Source organism: Hyperoodon ampullatus (assembly GCF_949752795.1).
Source record: "Hyperoodon ampullatus genome assembly, chromosome: 12".
NCBI lineage: Eukaryota > Metazoa > Chordata > Mammalia > Artiodactyla > Ziphiidae > Hyperoodon > Hyperoodon ampullatus.
Window position 1 is genome coordinate 17,216,611 of NC_136925.1, and position 26,164 is coordinate 17,242,774.

At 37.3% G+C, this 26,164-nt stretch overlaps 1 protein-coding gene across 2 annotated transcripts in view; it reads right to left on the reverse strand.

The window, feature by feature from the left end:
• Positions 1-17,102: 17,102 nt before the first annotated feature.
• The window catches only part of PHF3 (PHD finger protein 3), a gene marked incomplete at its 5' end in the record, with an annotated part of 94,613 nt that continues 85,551 nt past the window's right edge, over positions 17,103-26,164 (reverse strand). For both annotated transcript variants that reach the window (XM_079716665.1, XM_079716664.1), the window contains 5 exons: positions 17,103-19,962; positions 20,185-20,380; positions 22,382-22,471; positions 24,622-24,769; positions 25,278-25,473. In XM_079716665.1, coding sequence (XP_079572791.1) covers positions 17,843-19,962; positions 20,185-20,380; positions 22,382-22,471; positions 24,622-24,769; positions 25,278-25,473 — 2,750 coding nt within the window. In that variant the 3' untranslated portion in view covers positions 17,103-17,842. The remainder of the gene's footprint in view (positions 19,963-20,184; positions 20,381-22,381; positions 22,472-24,621; positions 24,770-25,277; positions 25,474-26,164) is intronic.

The window sequence follows — 26,164 nt, forward strand, 5'->3', positions numbered from 1 at the left end:
TATCTCTACCCAAAAAGATGAAAGCACCAGGAATTTTTGTTTGTTTGTTTTACCGTTACACCTCTGACAGTCAGCCAAAATCCTTTAAGTCTACTTCTGGGAACCTAGTGGAAGTCTTAGCACAAACATTTGCCTGTGGTGGGATAAGGAGGGTTGTCAGTGGTTAGCAAGTCTAGAAGATGGAAATCAGGAAGTATTACATTTATGGTTCAAAATACATGTGGAATACCTTCACCATAAACTGATGATTTTCAGGAGTTAGTAGGCATACAAGAAATAATTGGAAATTACTCAATGACTCAGCAGCTGGTATGGCCCTGTCAATTTTCCCCTTCACTCTTTTTTAATCTGTAAAAGAAACAGTTGAGTCATATAGAACTTAGGTATTTTTCCTGTTCTACTCCCTCCTTGAAGCCTGGTAAATAAAAATGTACCTCTTTTTAAATATCTCACACCAATATTTTGAATGTGTGCCATTATTAGAAAATTTACTTCTCCCAGTACTTTCTAAATATGATTGAATGCTTAATTAAATAATAAGCTATTAGAGTCAAGAAAGTCTTCCTCATTATATAAAAAAAGAAATAAGTCTATATTAAGTACCTTTTCAAGACATACAATGCCAGAGCTACTAATAAAATCTATTTCTTTTGATTTTTAGTTCAGTGACCTTTACATATTGTTTCTTACCCGTCACTTTTTTGGAGAAGCACTGGGGGGGGCGATCAGTTGTCTTATCATGAGCTCACATGTGCATAGAGAATTCCTGGTTCTGGCGCTGACCCAGTATCAACAACAGGAGGTTTCAGGAGAAACCTCCTAAGACACAATTCCTGTCCTTGCTGTTTGGAAAGAGGGTGGTCCTCTGATCATGCTGCTCTTGACTGATCTCTCCCATTCCTGAGACCTCCCAGGTGCTCAGTCCAACCAAGGAAAAGTAGTAAAGCCAGATAGGTACCATCACAAAACCTAGTCTGATAGGTGTTTTCTATATATGTTCTTTATTTGGATCAATATTTCCCACAAACTCTTTCTCCAAAAGGAGACAGCAGAGAAAAGGTTATGCAAGATATTAATTTGAAGGTGATGAAAACATATGAAGACCTGGTGCCAATCATGGATCAAAAGGATGAACTATTCATTAATTTAAAAAAATTAGTTATCTGCTTATAAAATAAAGCCTTATCCCTGCTACAAACCATTCATAATAATAAGATCCTGCTAAGGAAATTATCCTACCTCCATTCTATAAAATATCATGCCCACACAAATACAGTCAATTAATCTTTGACAAAAGAGCAACAGCAATACAATGGAAAAAAAGATAGTCTTTCAAACAAGTGGTGTTGAAAAAGCTATATATGCATATGCAAAAAAAAAAGTCTAGACACAGACATTATCCTCTTCTCAAAAATTAACTCAAAATGGATCATATACCTAAATGTAAAATACAAAACTATAAAAGTAGAAGATAGGAGAAAAATCTAAATAACCTTGAAGTTTGGTGATGACTTTAGATGAAACACCACAGGCAGGACCCATGAGAGAAAGAATTAAGTTGGACTTCATTAAAATTAACAACTTCTGCTTTGCAGAGGACTTTCAAAATAATGAGAAGACAAGCCACAGACTGGGAGAAAATATTTGCAAAAACACGTCTGAGAGAGGACTGTTATCCAAATATGCAAAGAGCTTGTAAAACTCACCAACAAGAAAATGAAAAACCCAATTTAAAAATGGGCAAAGGATCTGAACATACACCTCACTAAAGAAGATATACAGATGGAAAATAAGCATAAGCAAAATGATTCGCATCATATGTCATTAAGGAACTGCAAATTAAAACAACTGTGAGATACCACACCTACTAAAACAGCAAAAATCCAAAACACTGACAACACCAAATGCTAGAAGTGGTGTAGAGCAACAGGGATGTTCATGCACTGCTGGCAGGAATTCAACATGATTCAGCTACTTTGGAAGACAGTGGGCAATTTTTACAAAACTAAACATACTCTTACCAATGATCCAGCAATGACACTCCTTGGTATTTAACCAAATGAGTTAAAAACTTATCTCCACACAAAAAACCTGTGCACGGTTGTTTATAGCAGCTTTGTTCATAATTGCTGAAACTTGGAAGCAATCAGGATGTCCTTAAGTCAGTGAATGGGTAAATAAGCTGTTGTTCTTACAGACAGTGGTATATTATTCATCGCTGAAAAGAAATGAGCTATCAAGCCATGAAGACATGGAGGAACCTTAAATACCTATTACTAATTGAAAAAAGCCAATCTGAAAAAGCTACAGACTGTATGATTCCAACTCTATGGCATGCTGGAAAAAGCAAAACTATGAGGACAATAAAAATATCAGTGGTTACCAGGGAGAGGGGAGAAGGGAAGGGTACATAAATGAAGCACAGTAGATTTTTAGGACAGTAAAACTATTCTTTATGATACTATAATGGTAGATACATGTCACTATACATTTGTCAAAATCCACAGAATGTATACTAAGAATGAACACTAAGTAAACCGTGGACTATTTTTAACCAAGTCTATTTTTTAAAATACTGTGCAAGTATTTAAAAGAACCAATAGGCAAAACACGCTAAGGTCAAAGTTTCGTGAAGACAGATTATTGAGTAAAAAAAGGCAAGTATATTACGTACAGTTTATATATAATATTGTTTCATTTATGTGAAATAAATCAGGTACTAGGTATACACACACACTAATTGTATGTGCACTGAAAAACAAGGCCTGGCTATATAATATTCAATAAACTGTTAATAGTGGTTCCTGGGAATTAAGAGAAGAGAAAGAACAATGAAATTTCATCTTTTCACTTTACATTCTTCCGTATTATTTAAATGACTTATAATAAATAGGTATTGCTTTAGTAATACTTAAAAAAATAATTTCAAGAGGACACACTTTTTAAACCTTCTCTGTATTCTTAATATAAACTTTAATTCAGTGTTTATGAAAATATGGTTCAAGTGACACCTAAGTCAGAAATACCTGGATGTTTATTAAAATATACTTCCTAGACCACATCTCAGTTTTAATAATTCAGATGCTCTAGCAATGAGGTACAGGACTTTGCATCCTTAGCAACTACCCCGGGTGATTCTAACCTCTGCCATTCTGAATTGCAATAAGTCAAAGTGAATGATGTATTTGCTTAAAAATCAGCAAATGCCTCTGGGGTAAACACTTACCAGATACCTATCAGCCTAAAAGGGAAAGACAACAGTTAGTACAGGCCTGACCCAGAGGGAGAAAAGACAAAATAACTAGATTAATGGCTCAAGGTAAGTGGTGAACCAGCACACACACTAAGAAGCACTGTCACATTATAAAATGAGAAAGAAAGAAGGAATATAGACTCCGTAAAGAGATAAAAACTGCCAAGTGTTCAGAACTTTCCTTCTTCATCTCATAATTCCCATCTGGTCAGTTATACACAGAAGCAACAAGTAATATCTCAGGGACTATAAATCTGTATAAATGATTCTACTTCAATTCATATTGAAATGAATTTTCTCATGCTTAACCTGAAGTAAAACCCAAGAGTTAGCACTTTCTGCAGAGGTATGGTCCTAAATTAATGCCAAGTAAACTGACATTTATTTCCATTTATATGATCACTTAGGGACTTCCCTGGTGGTCCAGTGGTAAAGAATCCACCTTCCAATTCAGGAAACTCGGGTTTGATCCCTGGTCAGGGAACTAAGATCTCTCATGCTGCAGGGCAACTAAGCCCACTCGCCACAACTATTGAGCTTGCGTACTTCAACGAGAGCTCACGTGCCGCAAACTACAGAGCCCATGCACTCTGGACCCCACACGCCCTGGAGTCCGTGCGCCACAACTAGAGAAGACCACAGGCCTCAACAAAGACCCTGCATGTTGCAACTAAGACCAGACGCAGCCCCAAAAAATAATAGTAATAATAAAGAAAAAATAAAAATTAAAAAAATATATATAATAACTTAAAATATCTCTTGACTTGATTACATTTATATTTTAATCAGATATATAGAAACTGAAGAATAATTCATATAGTGATGCCTTCTATCTTCCCCTATTTGAATCTATTTTAACGTAAGCATTTTTAATGAAAGACATTCCCTAGAATCTCACATTTTTGAGATACGAAAAAGATATTCTCAGAATCTATGCATCTGAAGCCTTTCTATAATGCAACCTGGAGCAGAGGATTTGTGTCACACAGTAAGAAACAAAAGGAGCACAGAAGGTTTTTTTAACTGGCCTCTAGTTAGTGGGATTAGAACAGTTACCAAGGTTCAATGTGTTCAGTTGGAAGCAACTCTTGGAAGGTAAGTTCTTAAATGACAAAACGATGTGAATGTATTGTATTTATGAGAAATACACTTTTGAAATTCAGGTCTTTGTTTTGTTTTGTTTTTTAAGCTTTGTCTATAAGTGATCCATCTTTCAAAAGCCACGAATTATCCTGGATGTCTTTTGCTTCCTTTCCTGTTCGAAAAAAGACACATATTCAATTGCAGTTCCAGCCTCTTACTGCAGATGGCATCCTATTCTATGTTGCCCAACGCTTAAAAGCAGAGTCAGGTAAAGTTGGCAAGATCTTTGCTGGGGAAAAAAAAATATTCTAATGAATTCCTAATAGGCTCTTAAGTGATGTGTCATAGAGTATTTTTTTAAGTCACTTAGTCTATAAAATATGTAAACATTTGATTTTTTTGTTCTATTGTCACTGCAGATGTATGCTTTGAATTGACTCCTAAATATGAAAGTTAGCAAAATAGCAAGAGCTTTGTTAGAATTACAGTTAGCAAAGTCCAAATATAGCATATGTTCAACTTTATAACAATTCCATCAAAAAAAGAGGTTGCCGCTATGCATAATAGTCCTATGTCAAAATGGACAAAATATGCATATAAAAGATAAAGGAAAGGAAGGCATGACTGATACATTCCCAGTAAATCCATCCACATTTATAACTCAAAAAAATCCCTTTAAGTTATTCAGTCATTTAAATAGTAAACCTGGGACCCATGTTCCAAAATAAGTTTATAAAAATGTTTTTTAACTATAAAAAATTGCATAAATTATCATAAAATAATATGAAATAAAAATATTTTAGTATGTTTCAGTTTGAAATTTTGATTTTTGAGTTTTTATTGCTAACTCTTGATTTCCATCTTCATAATATCTTTCTCCAGAACTTTGACAAAGACATTTGCCTATATAGTTACATTTCTACTGCCAAATATTTTTAAATGTTTACATTTGGATTTTCTTTCAACTTGTTTCTCAGAAAATGAAATTTTGGTAATGATAAATAAATCAGTTTATTTTGTTTCAACAGTGAACAAAAATGATGCTCTGATTTTCACAATCTAGTATAAGGAGTTCTTTTAAAGGTGTCTCAATATGCTGCTAAATAATGAGACTCTCAGGGAATTAGACAAAAGTGGTTCCATCTCAAGGCACTGGTAAAATACTTTCAAAATAATTTCAAGGAGAAAAGATGATAATTTCAAAGGAAAAAGATAAATCTCTTAGAAGAGTTTTGTTCTCCTGAGATTTGATATTTGGTTTTAAATGTATGATTGATTTAAATCTCCCCGTGAAAATGCCAAATGGGAGAATCATGTACAAACAGAAAATTTCTATTTTTAAATCAAGAGACATTAAAAGACAATCATATTAAGTTGTATTGCTCATAAAAACTCAAGTTTAACCTTTGTATGATAAGGGCAGAAAATCAAGAGATATTCAGGACTGTGACTGGCCAAGAACGTTGTGCTATCGTTTTATAATCAGTACACTGGATAGTTATATTTATGTATATAAAATAAAAAGCTCATTTACATTAACACACATAGGAGAGAGGGAGCACACTTTCTTACATCTAAATAGCTTTGTATTTCAGTTCATAACAGCCAAGATTTTCCTTTTTTATGCCCTTAGGCACTATTAACAGAGATGAAAATAGATTAGTTTCATGTCATAACTGGTGCTGCATTTGACAATTATTTAAGGAACTCATGAAAACTTTAAAATATTAAATCTATACTCTACATTCTCAGACTTGGATTAACCTGAAGGTAATTATCAGATGAAAGGCATAAACTTATTTATTAATAACCAGGTGGTAAAGTATGTTTCATTCATTTAAGGTTGCATAAAATACAGGTGACTGCCCCGTACTTTGAACTTCTCTAAGAGCTATGTCTGATATAAACATTAACCAAGTCTTCTAGCTGATCCTCTGCTAAGAGCAGCTATTAGTAAAAATGCCCAAATACTTAATACACAACGTCAAAACCCACAAATTTAGATATCAGCAGCCAGTTAGGTTTTCATATGTAGAAAAACAAATTCTCAATTAACAAGGTTTCTGTTTCTCTTTAGAGCTTAATAATTTGAATAATTTTAAATAGTGCAAAATTTAAAACAAAATAACCTAAAAATTATCTTAGTTGATTTTAGATCTCTGATTTTGGAAAGAAATTTTAAAGAGATAAACCTCGGCACTTGTTTATCTGTTTCTGCTAAATATTTAATACCTTAAAATGAGCTTTTTTGATACAAAATCAATTTTATGTTAAGCACCAATTAATCACAGATAGCCTGAATTCATCTTGATGTGGTTACAATCCTCACAGATAAATGTGTATTGAAAAAGCCTCGTCACCCACAATGTAAAGTTAAAGAATATTCAAACAACTGAACAATAAAAGAGAAATAAGACAAGAGCATACAAGCAAAGTCGCGTTAAGATTAGCCTTCCTTGGCTGAAGCTATTCTCCTTGATCTTTCTTCTGGTTGTCAACTTGGCCAGTAATATTACAGACCACAGCTTCAGCTTTCCTAATCAGTTTTTAGATATTTTTTATTCCAACGTAGCTCTTTATTGAGGATTATTTACTATAGAACATGCTACAAGTAGCAAGAGAAACTTCTTCTATGATCCTGTGAAAGAGGTTTGTGCCCACTTGCAGGCCATAAAGTATATTCGGAGTGTTATAAATTTTAAAACTTAATATCAATTATATTTCATTGTTCTAGGTTCTGTGGTATAAAAATTTAGATGATTCAATCTGTATTTAATTTTTTCATATATAACCTAAAATCTTATAATGCAGCTTCTCTCTTTCTTTAGGCTTAAAATGGTGTTTATGTTAGAAAATCCATGAATAAACTGAATTTCTTCCTTTTGTCGGGAAAATTTTTAAACTTATATATATTACAGGGAAAAGATGTTTTTGTTTTTTGCTTTCAGCCTAAAACTAGCTGTTGAGAAATACTGAGTCATCTCACCCCACAAGTATACAAAAGGAATTTCTTAGTTGAACAATTACTTATGAGCATCTTCTGTGCCAGACACTGTGCACGGTGCAGAGGATAAAGTGTTAAGCCAAAGAGGCACACATCCTATTCTCAGGAAACTTACAAGTTGGTGGATAAGGCAGCTGTCAGTCAAATAATCACGGATGTAATGATGTAGATTATATTCACTAGAAATTCTCTATGAGGAAAATGATTAAAAACAAGACAACCATATTTTGCATGGGCTCATACAGGTGGAAACAAGAGGTGCGTGACTTTAGAGCTGCTAGGTCTCCCAACCATCCTTGAATAGTCTGGTGTGGACCACAAAGGGGAGGAAAAAGAACAGACATTGGGTGCTGGAAGGAGGTGAGACAGTGTGGACCATGCATGTAGGAGAGTATCACTTGTCAAGAAATCTCCCTGGACGAGAAAAGGGAACATTTTATTGGTTGTGAAATGTTAGGGGGAAGGGAAAATACAGTCTCAAGGAAGATTTCTACATGGTTTGCTATGTTAAACACTTTGCTGCCCTTTGGAAGTAATCTTACCTTGCAGGGCTACATTCTTTTCCCAGGCATGGAGAGTTGCATTTGCTTTTCCTCTGAATGCCTCACTGCAACTTCATACACATGCTGGATCCTATGTATTCAGATTTGTTCAGACATGACTATAGAGTTATAAAATGAGATAAATATTGTGAAGGAGAGAAAACTAGTGCTGTTAAAGCAATAGTGGAATCCAGGAAGACTTCTCTGAGGAAGTGGCATTTGATCCGAGACCTGAAAGATGGGCAGGAGTCACCTAGAGTAGGTGGAGCGGGATGGGGGAGTGTTCCAAGTAAACAACGCACACAAAGGTTCTGTAAGAAAAGGGTAAACCCTAACAAGGTCAGTGGTGCTGGAGGAGAGGGGGGAGCACACTCCCGGTAAGGCTACTGGAGAGGGAGTCTCTATACCTTAAAGAATCTAGGTTCTTATCCCAACAGGGAATGCCATTAAAAGATAGCATAATGATCAGACTTTCATTTGCAAAGATCACTTGAGCTTCAGTGTAGATTAGAAAATCAACTGGAAAGCAAGAAGAGTGGAGCGGCTCTCCCAATAGATCAAGCTGGAGGACAGTAAATTTAACTAAGGTGGCAGGAGAGAAGTGGGCAGAATGAAGGTGTTTACAACGAACCAAAATGCTAGTAAAACCTGTTTGATTAGAGACCCAGGATCACACTTAAATATTTTATCTGATCACTGAATGGATGGAGTGACTTAACTGAGTTTGGAAAGGCTGAAGGAGACCAGGTGTATGGAAGGAAGTTCACAAACAGAGAAACTTTGGAGCTTGAGGTGCCTTTAAAACACCCAAGCAGGGAGCTCATAGAGATTTGCGTACTTGTAGATAGAGCTTGCTGCCAAGAGCACGGCTGAAACTTTGGAAAGCACACGATATGAGATAATCATAGCACCACCGCTAATCGCTCTTACTTCTGTGAAGGAGAAATGCTGCTGCTCTATCAGTAAACAAAGGATGTTGCAGCCATCAAGCCACCACATTGCAGCCTCCCCAGGTGATCCCTGGGGGAACGCAGGATGGAAACAGGATGCCCCACATCAAGCAGTCAGCTGCTGCAGCCACCCCCGACGGTGCATCCTGAGGAGACCCAGGATGAAAAAGCACAGGACACTGGCCCCAGGTAGCTGCGGTGCCATGTCAAAGGAATGATTTCAGTGAGTCCAGACTCCTGCATCTTCCCATACATAGAAAAGCACTAAATTCCTTACCTTGAGATGTCTGGTTTTCTTTAATTAACAGTAATCTTTTGATGTTCTGACCACCTGGTCTTTGTTGATTATATCCTGCTGTCATCCGTCTCCCCGCACCCCGGCCCCGCCCCGCCTCTTCAGGGCAGTCCCTCAGAGTGATTTGAGAGTCCTGTCCCCCAGGTCTTGAAGTCCTTAGAAAGTCCGCCAAATAAAACATAATTCTCAACTTGTAGATTGTGCATTTTTTCCAGTCAACACTTCTCTTATCTTCCCCCCACCACCAATGTCTGTCAAAAACAGCATCAGTGGCTCAGAGTAAAACATCCAACTTAATTTTTACACATTTATCCTTAACTTTAAACCATTAAAGAAAAACCTCACTTTAACTTGGTACCACAATACATTCATTCAGTGTGAAATATTTACAACCAGGGAAAACATGTGGCCAACTCCAGAACAAAAGAATACAGGATATAGGTATGAATGTATACAGATATATTTTGATCTGTAAATGGACACAAAACTCTCTAACTTAACTGTGATCAAGATTTGTAATCTTTTTTCTCCAAAAAGGGGCAAGAGTTTTTAATGAAGTGACATTTTACTGTTGCTTTTCTTTCTCCACAGGTGATTTTTTATGTATCTCTTTAGTAAACGGTTCCGTTCAACTCCGCTACAACCTTGGTGACAGAACTATCGTTCTAGAAACTCTCCAAAAAGTAACTATTAATAGAAGTACTTGGCATGTGATTAAAGCAGGAAGAGATGGTGCAGAAAGCTACCTGGTTTTGGATGGGATAAATGTAACAGAAAAGGCCAACGCTAAAATGAGCTCCCTGGACACAAATACCGACTTCTATATTGGAGGAGTGTCATCCTTACATCTTGTAAATCCCATGGCAACAGGGAAAGAACCTGTAGGTTTTCAAGGTTGTGTCCGAGAAGTTATTATAAATAATCAAGAATTACAATTAAACGAATTAGGAGCAAAAGGTGGTTCAAATGTAGGTGACTGTGATGGGACAGCCTGTGGGTACAATGTGTGCAAAAACAGGGGTGAATGTATAGTACATGGCGCAACTTTTTCTTGCAGCTGCTCGCCACACTGGGCAGGAAATACATGTGACCAGTCTGTGTACTGTTTGAATAATCTTTGCCTCCACCAATCTCTATGTATACCTGACCAATCATTTTCTTACAGTTGTTTGTGTACTTTGGGTTGGGTGGGAAGGTACTGTGAAAACAACACTTCATTTTCAACTGCAAAATTTATGGGTAATTCTTACATTAAATACACTGATCCAGATTACAGAATGAGAAATCTTCAGTTCACTACTATATCCTTAAATTTCAGTACTACTGAAACAGAAGGTTTAATTGTATGGGTAGGAAGAGCTCAAAATGAAGAAAATGATTTTCTGGCAATTGGTCTCCATAATCAGACCCTGAAAATTGCAGTTAACTTAGGAGAAAGCATCTCTGTACCTATGATTTACAGCAATGGTACATTCTGTTGCAATAAATGGCACCATTTGATTATAATTCAAAATCAGACTCTTATTAAGGCCTACCTAGATGACAATCTAATTCTCTCTGAGGATACTGATCCACATAAAAAGTTTGTTGCTCTAAACTATGATGGTATTTGTTATCTAGGGGGCTTTGAATATGGCCGAAAGGTAAATACTGTTACTCAAGAGATTTTTAAAAGAAGTTTTGTTGGCAAAATTAAAGATGTATTTTTTCAGGATTCAAAAAAAATTGACTTAATTAAATCAGAAGGATACAATGTTTATAATGGTGATGAACAAGATTAGGTTAACAAACTAGCAATTTAAATATATAAAATATATATGTAAATATAGTTGATAGTTATTTCTTTGGCATACTGTTTACTGAACATCAACTGTTTACTATTACCTGAAATAGTCTAAATGTTAACACTTTTTTTTTATAAGCTTATAAAATATAGCTGAAGAAAATATTTTGGTCATTTTTTCTACATCCAATTTCTCTGAGTCCTGAGTTTTCACTCCATTAGCTCATTTAGTGTTTATTCATCTGTGAACTGTTTCTTAAATAGAATTTAGGTGAAAATGAATTAGTGATACATACAAAGAAAAGTAAGAAAAAGGCAAAAGTATTAGCCAAGGAAAAATTAAAATTATTAACAAAGGAAATATCATAGTCTATTACATGGCTCAGCTATGAATAGTTATATGATTGAAATAATGTGAAATCTGAACACAGACTTAAACCAAAAATCACTGAATGAATGTGGGGAGGCAGAGATGGGGGAAAGGAGAGTTAGTTGGTGAAAGTTAAATCCTTGTCTTCCACAGTAAGTTATCAGTGGATATTATAGTTTTTTTTTTTTAACTTAAAAAGATAGCATATACATGTCATTCACAAATATCCTAAGAAATGTCTAAAAGAATTGGATGCGGTTATCTCCGGAGAGCAGTGCAGATACTGTTGGGTTTTGTTTATAAATGTTGTAGAATTCCTTGACTTTTTAAACCATGTACTTATATAACTGATCAAATTTTAAAATTAAACTGCATTTATAGTTAACCATTCAAGTCTACAGGTCTCCAAATTGCACATAAAACAGGTTCTGAATAATGTTATTGAACATTATTGTCCTGATAATATCTGTGCCATTAAAAGCATAACTTGAGAAAGTACATTTTGCCCAAACACCAGTTACTGGTGTAACTGTGAAGAGCATTTTCACCCTCCCACCGTTCAGATTGGGAGACAGTCATTGCTGCTGTTGTTACTTAACATTTTCAGAGTTTGGTATTTATGACAATTTTGCCACCAGGAAAGCAACTGACAACACATAACCGACATAAAGCTCTAACAGGTAGAACAGGACCGTGTGGAGGAAAAAATCTTGGTAATAGGAGCATGTGAAGTTGAAAAGGAAAAATCTATAATTACCTATTAAATGGAGAAATGACTTTACACATAGGATTGATGCACAGTTTAACTTGCCAATGCTATTAATAATCAAAATCTGCCTGTACAGATTCTGGTCTATACCAAGCAGCTAGATGAACAGTTTATCATTGCAGAACTTTACAGGTTTTTTTTTTTTACTTGTTATTTTTGCCACTCCATTGCAATCAGAAAGCTAGTCTTGCAAAGCCCCCAAACCAAAGTTAAGCACTTCGGCATTATTCGATGGGACACAAAGTGTCCCCATACTATTCCTGTCAACATTAGAAAGTGTGTGAGCAAAATATAATGTAAGGTAGAACTGCAGAATGTCTATGCATCAATTCAAAGGTTTTGTTTTTTAATAGAAACTACACAACTCCATCCAACCTATGCTGAAAAACTGTGACCTAAATTTGCTTTGGTCCATACCATTCCATTTAACTTTGGAGTTGAGATCACAGTGTTCTAAAAAAATTCCTTTTGATAGCTGACTTTTAAAGATACACATTTTATGCAAAAAGGCAAGAAAGCTGTTTTAGGAAGGCTACAAAAGCTTCAAGGAAACTTTACCTATTACCACACACCCATCACATTTGGCCACATGTTCTCATAATACAGTGTGCCTTTCTTTAAAGCAGCACTTCCCAAAGTAGAGTCGAAGGACCCGAGGGCCCCTAGATATTTTCAGGGGATCCAGACAGATTCTTCCTTTCCCAAGGACAAATGTGTGAAGCCAGATCTTCATGTATTTCAAACAAAATGACATACTGCCAAACATTAAATGCAGAAGCAGATAAGAGAATCCAGCTGTTTCTTAAGTCAGACACACTGGAGACGTACAAACACGAAAAAGACCCCTCTCTTAACTAAACTGACTTAGCTTGGAAGTTATGTTACATAAAATGTTATTAACATATAATGGGATTACTGTCAAACAACTATTTTTACAATTTAAAAAACTGTAATTTCTAATACGCTAAATAAGGATAGACACAATCCAAAAAAACTGTTAACAGTGTAAAGGGGCCTTGAAACCAGTAAGTTTGAGAATTGTTGCTTTAAAGCTGCTTCTCACAGCTGTAGTCTTACATTCAGATGTGACCACTGGCCTTTCTACACCACACTGCAAGCTCCAAGAGGTTGGAGGGTTAGGGTTTGCTCACCACTGAATTCTAAAAACGTAGCAAACGCCTGAAAAATAGGCACAAAAGAAGAACTGAACACTGCTACCTAGAGATTCTCCCGTAAGAATGACTTGGTTAAAATATTTTTTCACCTTAAAATCCAAAATTTCATGTGGTAAGTTATCAATATTATTTGTTTTTGCTTATCCTAGTGATGATGGCGTTGAAGATTTCCTATGTGATATGCTTTTCCATCACAAAATAAAAATAATTGCTAAGGACCTTTCAGATCATTTTACTATACTGTCATGATGCTTCTGAAACAAAGTGTTGAATGTAAACATGAGAACATTTTTTAAAGTAAGCTGAAATACCTTAGCCAAGAGATAGAAATATTTACCTATAAAACAGTGAACTCATTTTTTAGGACACTTCTAGCTACTGACCTAATATGTGTGTTTCAACTCACCCATTCATGTACCCTCTTGCTCTATACATGAATTAAAATGCTTTATGAAACAGAAGCCAAAGGATCAGGGTGGTTGGCACCTTCATAAGAGCAGTAACCAATTTTATTCATGATTTGCCTGGGGAGACAGAAGTGCTGACTATGTGAACTGCCTTTTGTGGTCATTACTAAGTGACAACCTGACCATTGTTTTAGAGGGATCTGAGGAGATGGGAATAATGCAACCAGCATGTTCGAACATTTAAATTAAACTATTTGCTTTAATAAGATCCTGTTCACCAGCAAGCTCTCACAATGCGCTTAAACTTGATTTATACACAGCCGCTATTAAAAACACTGAGAACAGCTGTATGCAAATTCACCAGCTGACAAGTAGTTTCATGTTATCGCACATACATAAACACGTTAATAATATCCAAGTGGCTTGTCACTCCACTTTCCTATTGTTGGTATTATTTTTCTTAACTTTTAAACATTTACTATGGCCTTAGATGTTTCATAACTCCAAATAACTTGTAACTAGGATTTGGTTCACCTAAAATTTAAGCTACAATTAGCAAGTTAAGAGCTACGGTAAATAATGACCCTCAAAGTTGTACATCTCAATCCCTGGAAACTGTAAATAGGCTAGGTTACACAGGAAAAGGGGAATTAAGGTCACAGATGGAATTTAGGTTGCTAATCAGTGGACCTTAAAATAAGATTATCTTGGATTATCTCTGTGGGTCCACTGTGCTCACAGGGTCCTTGGACGTGGAAGAGGAAATCAGAAGGGAGGGTCAGAGACGGCAGAAAGACTCAGCCCCATGTTGCTGACTCTGAAGATGAAGGAAGGGGCCATGAGGCATGGAAGGTGGGTGGCCTCCAGAAGATGGAAAACGCACAGAAATGGGTTCTTCCCAGAGCCTCCAGAAAAGGAGCGCACCCCCTGACAACACTGAGATCCCCATCAGACTTTGATCCACAGAAGCGTAAGACAAATCTGTGTGATTTCAAGCCACTAAATTTGTAATAATTTGTTACAGCAGCAATAGAAAACTAATAAAAGAGGACTGCAGAATTAGGATTTGAAATGAATATAAACTTTGCAAATCTGTACAGGAGAACCCAGACTTTGGGTTATGTCTTTTTGCTCACTCTGAGGAACGGGTGGCCCTGTGGCGTTTCAGACAGGTTGGTGTGATGGTGAGAGAAAAAGGGCTGTGAAAGGCGTGTGTCATCATCAGGCTTCTGTCCCTCTCCCTTTCTCCATTCTCAGAGCACAACCACCACACATTCAGACTTTGGAGAAAAGTAGAACTGAGCTAGGATTCCAGCTCTGACAACAGCAGTCTAACCTTGGATGAGTTTCCAACTTTTCTAAGTCCCAGTTGCCTCAGCTCTAAGGTAAGTCGTCACCTTGCAGGCTGACCGAGGTTCCCATAAAGCGCTCAACATGAGGCCCGACGTACGGAGTGTTCATGGAGGCTTTCTTACCGACACGAGGCTTCCGAAGGGCGGACTTGAAAAGTACTGAGACATCCCGGTACATTTTACCTAACCGGTGTGTATAAACTGTCTTAAGATGGCTCTAAATTTTTGAAAACATCCAACTGTTTTTAAAGAGCAAGCTTTTCTTAAAACAGGAGAAACTAGAAGATGAACTTCATATAAGGATGTGTAAGGATGCTTGGTAGGTGAAACTGAAAGAATGAGAATGGCTTTGGAGCTACTACTACTCATTTGAGAACTTTTCTCTTTTTCTTTCTTTCCTCACAAGTTAAAAGCCTCAAAATACTCAACACGTCCATACCTACTCTCCACAATGTTTCAGTCCCAGCGGTTAGGAGAGCTGGTTCCAGCATTTAGCAGCCCTGTAATACCAGATGGTCATTACCAACAAAGGGCTGTACGGGATCTACCGTGATTCTACGAGAAATGAAGGAAGAATTTTCAATTTCCCAACAACATGTATAAAAAACTGTTGGCCAAGAGGTAATCAAAACCTGACTTAAAGGCTTTCTTCAATTGGTTAATCCATTCTTCTTGTACCTTGCAAAAGAAATCTGGTGTCTCATCAACCCTCGACCAGATAGAGCAGTGAAAGCAGATTTACTGACACACATACAGTTGACCCTCCGTATCTGTGGGTTCTACATCCTTGAATTCAACCACCAGATAGGAAAAAAGAATTTCAGAAAGTTCCAAAAAGCAAAACTTGAATTTACTGTGCACCCGCAACTATTTACATAGCATTTGCATCACATTTACAACTATTTACATAGCATTTACATTGTATTAGGTTTATAAAATTGCAAGTAATCTAGAGATGATTTAAAGTATACAAGAGGATGTGCGTAGGCTATATGCAAATACTATGCCCTTTTATATAAGGGACTTGAGCATCCGCGGATTTTGGTACAGGTGGGGGATTCCTGGAACCAGTCCCCCAAAGGATACCAAGGGATTAGTGTATTTGAAAATAAAAAAGCTAATTTTTATTTTGGTTTGGGGGCTTTTTTTTTGGTAAAACCTTGAGAACAATTTCTTCATAATGGTGCAAAAGCTGACTGACCTTAGGTTTTTTTGTTGGCAGACTGACTTGTTTTCTAACAAGTCAGCTTGCAAAAGAAAAGTAGAGCAAATTTAAAAAAAAAACTTTATTTGAATACAAGTCCTCTGTTTTAGAACATATATGATGATAAATTTCAGAGGATATGGATGACAAAAAAAAGGGGGGGTCTCAAGTTGCTGCAAGTTAGACAAAATGGTTTGGTTTTGAATTTCCACTCATTTTCTCTCCAGTAAAAAGAGCAAGGCTGAATCAGTTTCAAAACCCATTTTTAACTCTATAATCTGTAGACTTTTTAGGAAAACAAACTTCATCTTCTTAATTTTGTGAAGTCATGTATATTTTTCTTCATTAATACAGGTAAGTTAAAATACTGGCCTTTCTTTCCCTCCTTCTGGTCTCAAGTGTTGGTATCATTTGGTAGCCACTGCTTTAAATTATAGCAATCAATACAGTATATGTAGTTAAGGGTGTAAATAAATTTAGGTTTGGATTAGCAATAGCCTCCCTGTGCTTTCAAGAAAAACGAGCATATGACACTGTAGTTATTTACCCCCCAAACAAATTAGAGTTAATTACACGTTTTACAGAAAGATTCACAATACGTTTCTCTTAAATAAAATTTCTGTGGTCTTACAATGATTAGTCAGTGTACCAAATTTTGACGGTGTACCAGTTTTCAGAAACATACCTACAAAGTGGGTTATAGCTGCACAGTTTTTCAGTGGCAGTTTTAAATTCTAGCCTCTTCAGAACTACACGATTTATCTTAATAGCCTACAATCTAAGATAAAGAAATCGTTTTTCTCCTCATCTTAAGCCTATATGCTCTTGGCTGAGTAAGAGAAGAACAATGTCTAAAGGTATTTAAAGTCTCAAAGAAATTATTTTACTACTGAATTTCAAATCACACACACAAAATAGGTGAGAAATTCTTTTATCATATTTAGAATCAAAATATTCCTTAAAATATTTACATTGTACAGTAAAAAGGATAGCAAAACACAAGATCATGTACAAGCTTAAGTATTCAAGTTTCTGAAGAGCCAAAAAGGAAAAGGAAAACAATGGACTACCACAAAGCTGTAGTACGGTAACAAACGCCTTCAATGAGTGCAGACTAAAGCGATAAATGTACTCCTTGGGTTTCTGATTCTTGGTCAAAAACTGCTCGACTGAATGATTAATATAATCCAATTACCAAGTTGCTTGGCTTTTTGTTGCTCCTCTACAGTTTCTTTAAAAACAGTGCAATTTAAAACAAACGTACAGAGTACACGTTACTCTCAAATTAGTCATTATATAAAGGACATTCACTAGAGGCAGTAAATAGATTCCGTAATTAACCATATTTACCGATTAAGGAATAAAACTAAACTTTCTAAGCCTTTATTGCATATTAATAAAACAAATCTTTGAATATACAGCAATGTAAAACTTTTAAAAATATTAAATTCCTATAACTAGGGCAGTTGGTATGAAGAGGGATGATGAGCACTGGCCCAGAGCACTCCGCACCGACACACAGAATGTACTGCTCTGCAAACCACCAATATTAAAAATGTAAAAGACGGCACAATCCTAGCAGGCAATCATACGAAGTTTTAAAGAGACGACGTTTAACAGCTATTTCAGTGTACCCCTGCGGCAGCCTGCCGGCTTCACCTTTTGCCTTTAGCTCTGTCGGTGTGGTCCCTGTCTCTGTGGTGCCTGTCTCGGTCCTTCTCGCCTTCTCTATGCTTACTCTTCTCCCGCTCTCTGTCCTTCTCCTGGTCTTCACCCTTAGGCGCGTCTGCCTTCCTGTCTACAGCCCTGCTGTCTCTGCTCGCTCTTCCGTCCACTCCTCGCTCCCCGTGTGGCAGCCGTGCCCTGTCCTGACCCTTGTGCCCTTCCTCCCTGCTCTTCCTGTCTCTGTCCTTGTCCTGGGCTCTGTCTCTGCGCCTGTGCCTTTCGGACTCCTGCTCCCACCCCTTCTCGTGGCGCTCTCTTTTCAGGTGGTGTGAATCACTGTAAAACCTCTGACGATCCCCCTTACCCCTGTTAAACGGTCTATCCAGTTGCTGTTGGTCTTGCCTACCCCAAGGGTCACTATGGCGCCTTTCTGGCCTCCGAACGTCTTTAATCTGGTAAAAATTTTGCGGGCCTAGATACCTTGACGCTTGTGAAAGGGGACCCATCATACGTTGCGGTTGGCCTGTCAGATGAACAACAGGTGGCCAGGGAACCATGGGATTCTGAGCAAAGCCAAAGCCTGGAGGGGGAAGCAACGGGGGTGGCAAATGTGGCGGAAATCCAAACATGCTTTGTGGGGGGAAATTTGGAGGTCCTGGAAATGGAAATCCAGGCGGGCTACACTTGAGATGCTGAAGGTTGGGCTGCTGTGACCTTATGGGTGAAAAGTTTGCACTTGTTCTGGGGCTGGTGCTTCTGGAAGTGAAGCTGATGCTTTTCGCAGGAAATTCAGAGGGACATGTGTTTCCAACCTCAAAATGAGATGTTGCTGCTACTGATCCTCTTCGAAATGGGTGCACAGTTTCAATATTTTGCATTAAAATCTCCTCCTGTAAGGGTTTTGCTTGTTCTGTTTGAGAACTGTGTACGTTTTCTACTGATGGCGAGTTCTGTACAACCCCGGAATCATCACTCTGCTGAATACATGAGTTCTTCTCTACAGAAGGCAACTTTTCCTCAACACTGCTTTGTTCGGTTAAGTGCTCCTTGTGCGACAGGCCAAGCAAGGGCTGCTTCTCTCCATTCCGGCAGCTATCTCCGTCCCTGCTTTCTGGAGCAGACGCCTGCTGACTTCGCCCTGCTGCTTGCCTAGGGTCCCTTTTCAGGTTGATAAACTGGGGGGCCCGTGTCGTGTTAGCAGCAAGGTTTTCACTGCAACTCCCATTACCATCTATGTTTCCTTTTCCTGCATTAGACCTGCAGGGAGAACTAGTGTTTGCAGTCCAATTATCTTGCAAGTTACTCTCTTGATCTGGTAGCTGCTGTCTTTTTAACGCTCTCTCTTTACTCTCCACCGTCTCCTCTTGTTTTGACTGCATCGATAAATTTGTTAGGAATGCTTCTGTAGAAACATCTGGTGGTTTACCTCTGAGACTAAGACTTGTCAAAGGCCCGGCAGAAACAGAAGAGGCCCCCATTCCGGACGCCTCTTCTCCTACTGAACTACCTGCCGACTCTGAAGGCTTATCTCCTTTAACCTTCACTTCCTTGGCTTCCCCATCAGTTGCTTCCACTGTATCTACCTTCTCTGCTTTCAGGTCGCCTTGCTCATTTATAAATGGAATTTCTTTAAGAGTGCTTTGTTCTGTCCCTGACTGAGCCTGTTCATATGCTTGACCAGTAGTGCCCAAAAGGCTCTGAAGGATATCATCCACAGGAAGAGGTTTATTTGCCAATTCCAGAGTAGAAGGTTGATTTTCCCAGCCAATCAAGACCCCAGGAAGGAATCTTAAAGGTTTTGGTGGCTCCTGTTTGGTGACTTCCACTAAAGGTTCAATGACCGTTGGAAGGTCTTCCTGAAGAGTTTGCTGAGGCTTATTTCTTTGCTTGTGCAACACAGTTGTAAAAGAATTAAAAAAGTCATTTTCTTCTTCTGCTGCTTCCTCTGTGGAAACTTCTACCTTACTTTTTTTATCAGGCGGCAATGTTACTGGTACACTTTCAGCCATCTCAGCTGTGTGACCAGCACCAGCACTGGCACTGTGCTGCCGTTTCAGTTTTTGACGAATAATTAAGCCCAACAATAGATTAGGTCTGTGCAGTTCAAGGCCTGTACAAAATCAAAAACATCAATTAATAGTCATTTTCAATCATTACAATAAAGAGTAAAATTTTGCATCTAGCTTATTACAGGCTCCTCAGTGGGTGCCTGTCCCTCTCACGGCAGATCTAAAGGGCTGGGCCCCAAGAAGGAAAGCAGACTCAGCTTTCCTGCTCCAGCCCTGCCTCTCACCTCACTTCATTCATATTCTATTATTAAACGAATACCTACCAGGTCCATCAAAGGGCACAAGAGGGTGTGGGATTTTATCCGTGGCCCCCAGAGGGATTAGGTACATGTCTTTAACCTGCTTCATGTTGTTAGCGGCCACTCCGTAGCGCTTCCTGCTACTGAAGTATGCAAACAGCAAAGTGTAAGAAATTTGATCTTCTTCAGTCACAGGTGTGAAGCGAACCACACAAATTTCCTATTCAAGCAAATAACAAATGGTTGTTTAAAACAATAACCTAAACAACAGCCTGGTTTTAAATACCATTCTCAATTAGTAATAATCTGTTGAATTTTATGACTGTTACCAAGTAACGTGGCTTACAACTTAAATGCAGATATGAATACTAAAAGGAAACAACTCTTAGGAAAAGATCCTGGCTGATCCACTGGTGATTTGTTTTATCTGAAACTGTCCCATAGAAACTGAGTCCCACGGTAATTAACCTGTGCAAGGTGACACAGCTGTCAGTGGCAGAGAAGACATTTAAGGCCACGTCTCCTGATGTCTATACTGTGTCCTCACTTCCAATGGAGTCACTTCTGCAGAGGGCTGCCTATATGCTCGGCACACTGCAAATTAACAGCAGCCACCACCAGCGCCCCACCACGTACACACACACACACAGAAACGCACAAATCCACGGATAATCCCAGTTAGAGGGACTGAATCTAGGAATAAAGGGGGCTGGCTAAAAGACCTCAAATACACACAGCCATAAATTCTGTAAAACCATTCGGCTTACTGAGGAACTTATTTGCTTGCCTCTGGGTTCTTGGCTTTGTTTCAGATAGAAAAGACAGTCCCAATTTGGTGTTAATTTGGTAGTGTGAAAAGTGGATGCTTCTTCATGAAACATGAAACGGGGAGAGCCAGATCTACTGCAAAGCCTAAACTGATGCAAGATCCTAGAGAAGACACGTGAATGAGCTGAACTACGGCTCTGCCTCTTCTAAGAGGTCTGTCATCCAGAGTGTCCTCCTTTGGGGCCACCAAGCCCAAATGGAAGCACACTGTGCAGTACCAGAGGGGCAGATCAAGAGCATTCCCAAAACATCCAAGAGTAACACCTCCCAGTACTTTCCTACGACTTTTGCTATCATGAGAAAGTGAAAGTAAATGTAGTAAATTTTTTTTATACTGCTTCAAAGTTTTATTTGTATTCTAATACAGTATCAGTTTAAATTCTAAAACCTATATTGGAAAAAATATTATTTTCAGCTGAAGATTATCCATTATGGAACACTACTAATCTTACTAAAGACTTCTGATCATAAAAGATAAAAAAGTTAATGTTCATTTATTCAAGATTTATTTTTTGAATGTCTATAATATGCTGGGTATTATCATCCTTGGAGGGAAAAATGACTTCTTCTAATGATTAAATATTCCTGTGTAGTTTACGTTCTTTGAGTTAAAGAAATGATAGAAGATATAGAGAGAGAAAAGAAAAAGAGAGACATTGCTATAGAGGCTACTAATTACCTCCCAGTATCCATCCTCCTCATTTCCTCCTATTACAAACAGAACCCTTAACTTTTAGCTGGGCACAGGGCCATCCAATAGAGATCACACTTCCCAGCCTCCTTAGTAGCCATGAGGTTTATGAGTAAGCTCTTGCCAGTGGAAGCTAGAGGAAGTGAAAAGATAACTGCAAGTTCTAGGTCTTGCTTCTAAAACAACTGGACAGACATTCTTTTTTTCCCACTTGGTGCTGCTAAGTCAGCTCTGACCCTGCTTGAATGATAAGGACAACAGTCTTGCAAACAGCAAAATGACAAGACAGAGGAGCCTCATCCCTGCTGAATCGAACGGCCTAAAGCCCTGAACTACTGACCCACCTAACATAGCAGGAAAATAAACAACTTTAGGGTCTCTTTGTCCCAACAGCTTAGCCTATGCCCCAACTAAAACACATGTCTACAATCAAAGCAAGGCAAAATTCCAGGATGAAATCTCAATACTTACTCTAAAACATTTCTTTCAAAACAATGACAGAAATCACTGAGAGAGCATACCACAAAAGGAATGCTGGGCTTTGAGCTCTAGCAAATGGCTACAGTTCAGCTTTGTCAGGCATACTATGTAGATTTAGTACTTGTACTGGCTCCCTCCCCAAGGGACCTTGCACAAGAACTCTCAGTGGTTTACTTTTCAAATACTCTCTAATATGGGTAGAGTGAAAAAAGTTCTCCTCACCTTGGTTCCTGAGGCTTTAATTTTTTCCACATAATCCCAAACTGTCTGAGGTGATATTCTACCACCGACTTGAATACTATCTGGTAGATCCTGTGGTAACGACATGAAGGTGATCAATGTATACAGATTGTATTTATTATAATGTCTATACTTCATACAAACTTAGCTCTAAGACTAATATGAAATAGTGATAAAAAAACAAGTAAGATTATAAAATGCATCAGAGAACATAAGAAAGTACAGGAAGAGCAATTAGGCTTTACCTCAAATGTCAACTCCAAGTGACTGAGGTGGATGCCCAAAACACAGTTAGGAAAGAATCTGAGATCAAGACAAAGCAGCAGTGCCAGCATCCCACTCTGACAAGCCGGGGAGAGTACAACAGATTCCAGAATATTAGGGGCCATTGTTTTTCCCCTTCCACCTCCCCTTCCTTTTTTTGGTGGTAGTGAGCTGGGGTATGCCTTTATCACTAACAGTTGGATTTCAGAAGTTATCAAGCTTAATTATAGAGTATATTTTTGCACAGAAGAGAATAACATTGTAATAATGCAAGGTTCTTTTTTTTTTTTAAAGGCATAATCTTTCTGAGAACAGATGACTATACATAAAATCAATCAAGAGCTGTACAATTAAGAATATTTGAAACTTTAATCAGTATATTTTTTTTTATGAAGAGAGAAAAATCATAAAAAAAATCAATATAAATTCAATTAAATTTAAATGATTAATTGCTTTATTTTATTTGGGATTTTAGTCCAAATCAAACTAAAAATAAGTAGAAAGCAGAGGTGGAGTTCTGGAAAGCAATCACACAGAAACTGGCTCAGAAAAGAGAATAATAGTTTTGTTTAAAATCAAAAGGGTCCTGTAGTTTAGGACTTAGTTATCCATTTAAAAGAAGAGTTATCTTCACCATGGACTAATCAAAGACTAAATTTCTAAACAGATTTGTTCAAAAAGAAAAGCACTGAATTTTTTTCTTATAAAATCAGTGTATCTAAAATATTACTTGCCAACCAAACTATATGTAAAATAATTAGGTCATTTATTAATCAAAAACACAACTAGACAAATAAGCTGATGGAGATTAGATAAGCAACACTACATTGAATCAAACTAATTTCATCCTAATACAAAGAAAAGTTTATATTAGTCTTAAAAAAGAACAGGCATATATATGATTTACGTTTTACAAAATGCTGAAATCATTTTTAAAAAAACTTTTGCCTTTATGGTCAGCAGACTGAGAATGAATGAAAAAATGTTAGATATGAACATAATAGCAAAATATAATCTCAACAAAAATACAGTACACATATACTGATTTATTTTCCTTCTGCATAAACACAGAGAAATACAAACTTGATTCAAAAAAGTTCAGAAAACATTGTACTTTCTCACTTATCATAATACTATAATACTACAGCTGCTTGTTTCCCATAAATACTGCACAGCAGTCCCTTCCTATTCCCTCAGGTATAAAACCAACCAAGGGCACCACTGCAGCAACCAAGGTCATTCCTCTCAGGACTGTCAACTAACTGGCGAGTCTCAACTAGACAGCTGACCCCTGAACAACATGGGGGTTAATTAAGGGTGCCCACCCTCTGTGCAGTTGATAATCCGAGTATAACCTACAGTTGCCCCTCCGTATACACGGTTCCACACCTGAGGATTCAACCAACTGCGGGTCATGTGGTACTGTGGTTTTCACTACTGAAAAAATCCGTGTGCAGTTCAAAACTGTGTTGCTCAAGGGTCAACTGGGTGTATATCTATATTCACAGAAATGGGCAGGTAAGAACCACAGTCATGAAGTTGGGGAAATTTAAGCAGTAGGGGAATTACAAGACTTGATAACAATGAAAAACTCTCCATGACAAGCTAACACTGAAGGCCATAAATATGTCCATCTTTTACGTAAGTCTGTACTTAAAGAAAAACTTAGATATCCACGCAGACTCTCATTAATCTTTAATTCTGACAGAGAATACATCTTGCAAAGAGTACAGGACATGTGGATTTAATACTTCAGGGCACAATTTTCTACAGTTCTAAAACTCCATTTGTGGACTCATAATTCCATTAATTGAATGGTTTAAGGATCACTGTCAATAAATATTTTTATCATGAATGAAAATTAAATATTTTTATTTTATTATGTTGTTTCTTTACCTTTTGGCTTCAGAAACATATATGTCAACCCAGGCATAGAAGGGTAGAAAAGTTCACAGTACCTCTGTCAAGTACTCAGGGGAACCAGACACTGGGTAGGCTTTGGTAACAAATTTTGCTACAGATGGCATGTTGATAAAACCTTTCCAGATGAAGTTCAATCGAGCCAGGAAGGTAGACTCAACTTCAACAGTTCCAGGCATCTCTGGACTAAAAAATGACATTAAGAAGTTTTCAGCCTAAAGATCTGCTCATGAATAAATGCATTTTCTATTTACTCATCAATCATTTCTATTTTAGCATGTCAAGAAAACCAAAATATGTAAAGGCTATGATTAAAGAGTTTATATTTTCACTTTAATGTACTTATATTTACATAGCCATGTTTTTATAAAGTCTTTCTTCTAGGCTGTCCTGTGGACTAATATGGTCCAGAGAAATGCAAGCAATTTTTCTTTAATGACTTATCTCCTGCCTCTTGGAGCTAATGCAATTAAAGAGAGTTTTAAAGTCAAGTCCCCACACACTCAAAATCTCTAAATTAACTTTTAGAGTCTTTTAAAAAATCTCAATTAGGGTACAGGAAGGTACAGTTACTGTCTCAAAAGAAAGGTTTCTTTCTTAAGAAACATGTCACTTTTCTAAAGTTTTTGAAGACTTCAAGTATAATATGGCAAAGAGCTATAAAGAATAGAAATTATAACTAACAGAAAATTACCGTGGAGCAGAAGACAATGCTGACTTCGGAGACTCTTGTTTCTCCTCTTCAAAGAATTCAGAGGCCAAGATATTTGAGGTTGAAGACAAAGCATCTGCTATACTTTCTGCTTCATTGTCTGAATGTTTACGAGATACTCCAACAACAACTTTCACCTTTTTTGGAGAAAGATCATCTACAGGCGGTGCCATTCGACCTGAAGCCAGAAAATACCAAAATATACCACTTTTGTAAACTGAAATTTCTGTAACTTCATCCATTTTCACTTCTAAAGTTATTCAGTTCCCCTGACTGCACTGTTGCATAACCATACATTTCCTGGGGTAATTTGTAACTATCATCATTTCTCACAATGAGTTCTAGAACAACCTCCCTTACTGATGTGAAAAACTAAAAAAAGAGCATGTTAAACAACTCAGACAAGCTTTTGAAAAGGAAACATTACAACCAGAACCTAAAAATGGTTTCCTGATTCCCTATCAAGCATTTTTTAAACTAAACTACAACAAATTCCCACAGTCTTGAGAGGTAACATGAGGAACTAAGTAAAACAAATCTGTATCCCTACTTCGTGTTACATATAGCAGCAGTCCATGACATATGCATACTACAATGCTACTTAGTTACTAAGCATGAAAAAACACTAGTAAAGTTTAGAAAATGACACTGATTTTCTCTATAGAATCAAGAAGAAAAACTCAAACTTTCTGAAAATAGGTCAAGTCCAGTAGTATTTAACAAATATTTTGTGTGCTACCATTAAATTTATTGAAATATGAGTATACTAAAAATACTAGTAAACCATGGATAGCTTTCTTCAGGGATAACAATGTCTAAAAACACCCTGCCCTTTAAGTCTTTAGCATTGTACCAACTGTGAACACACA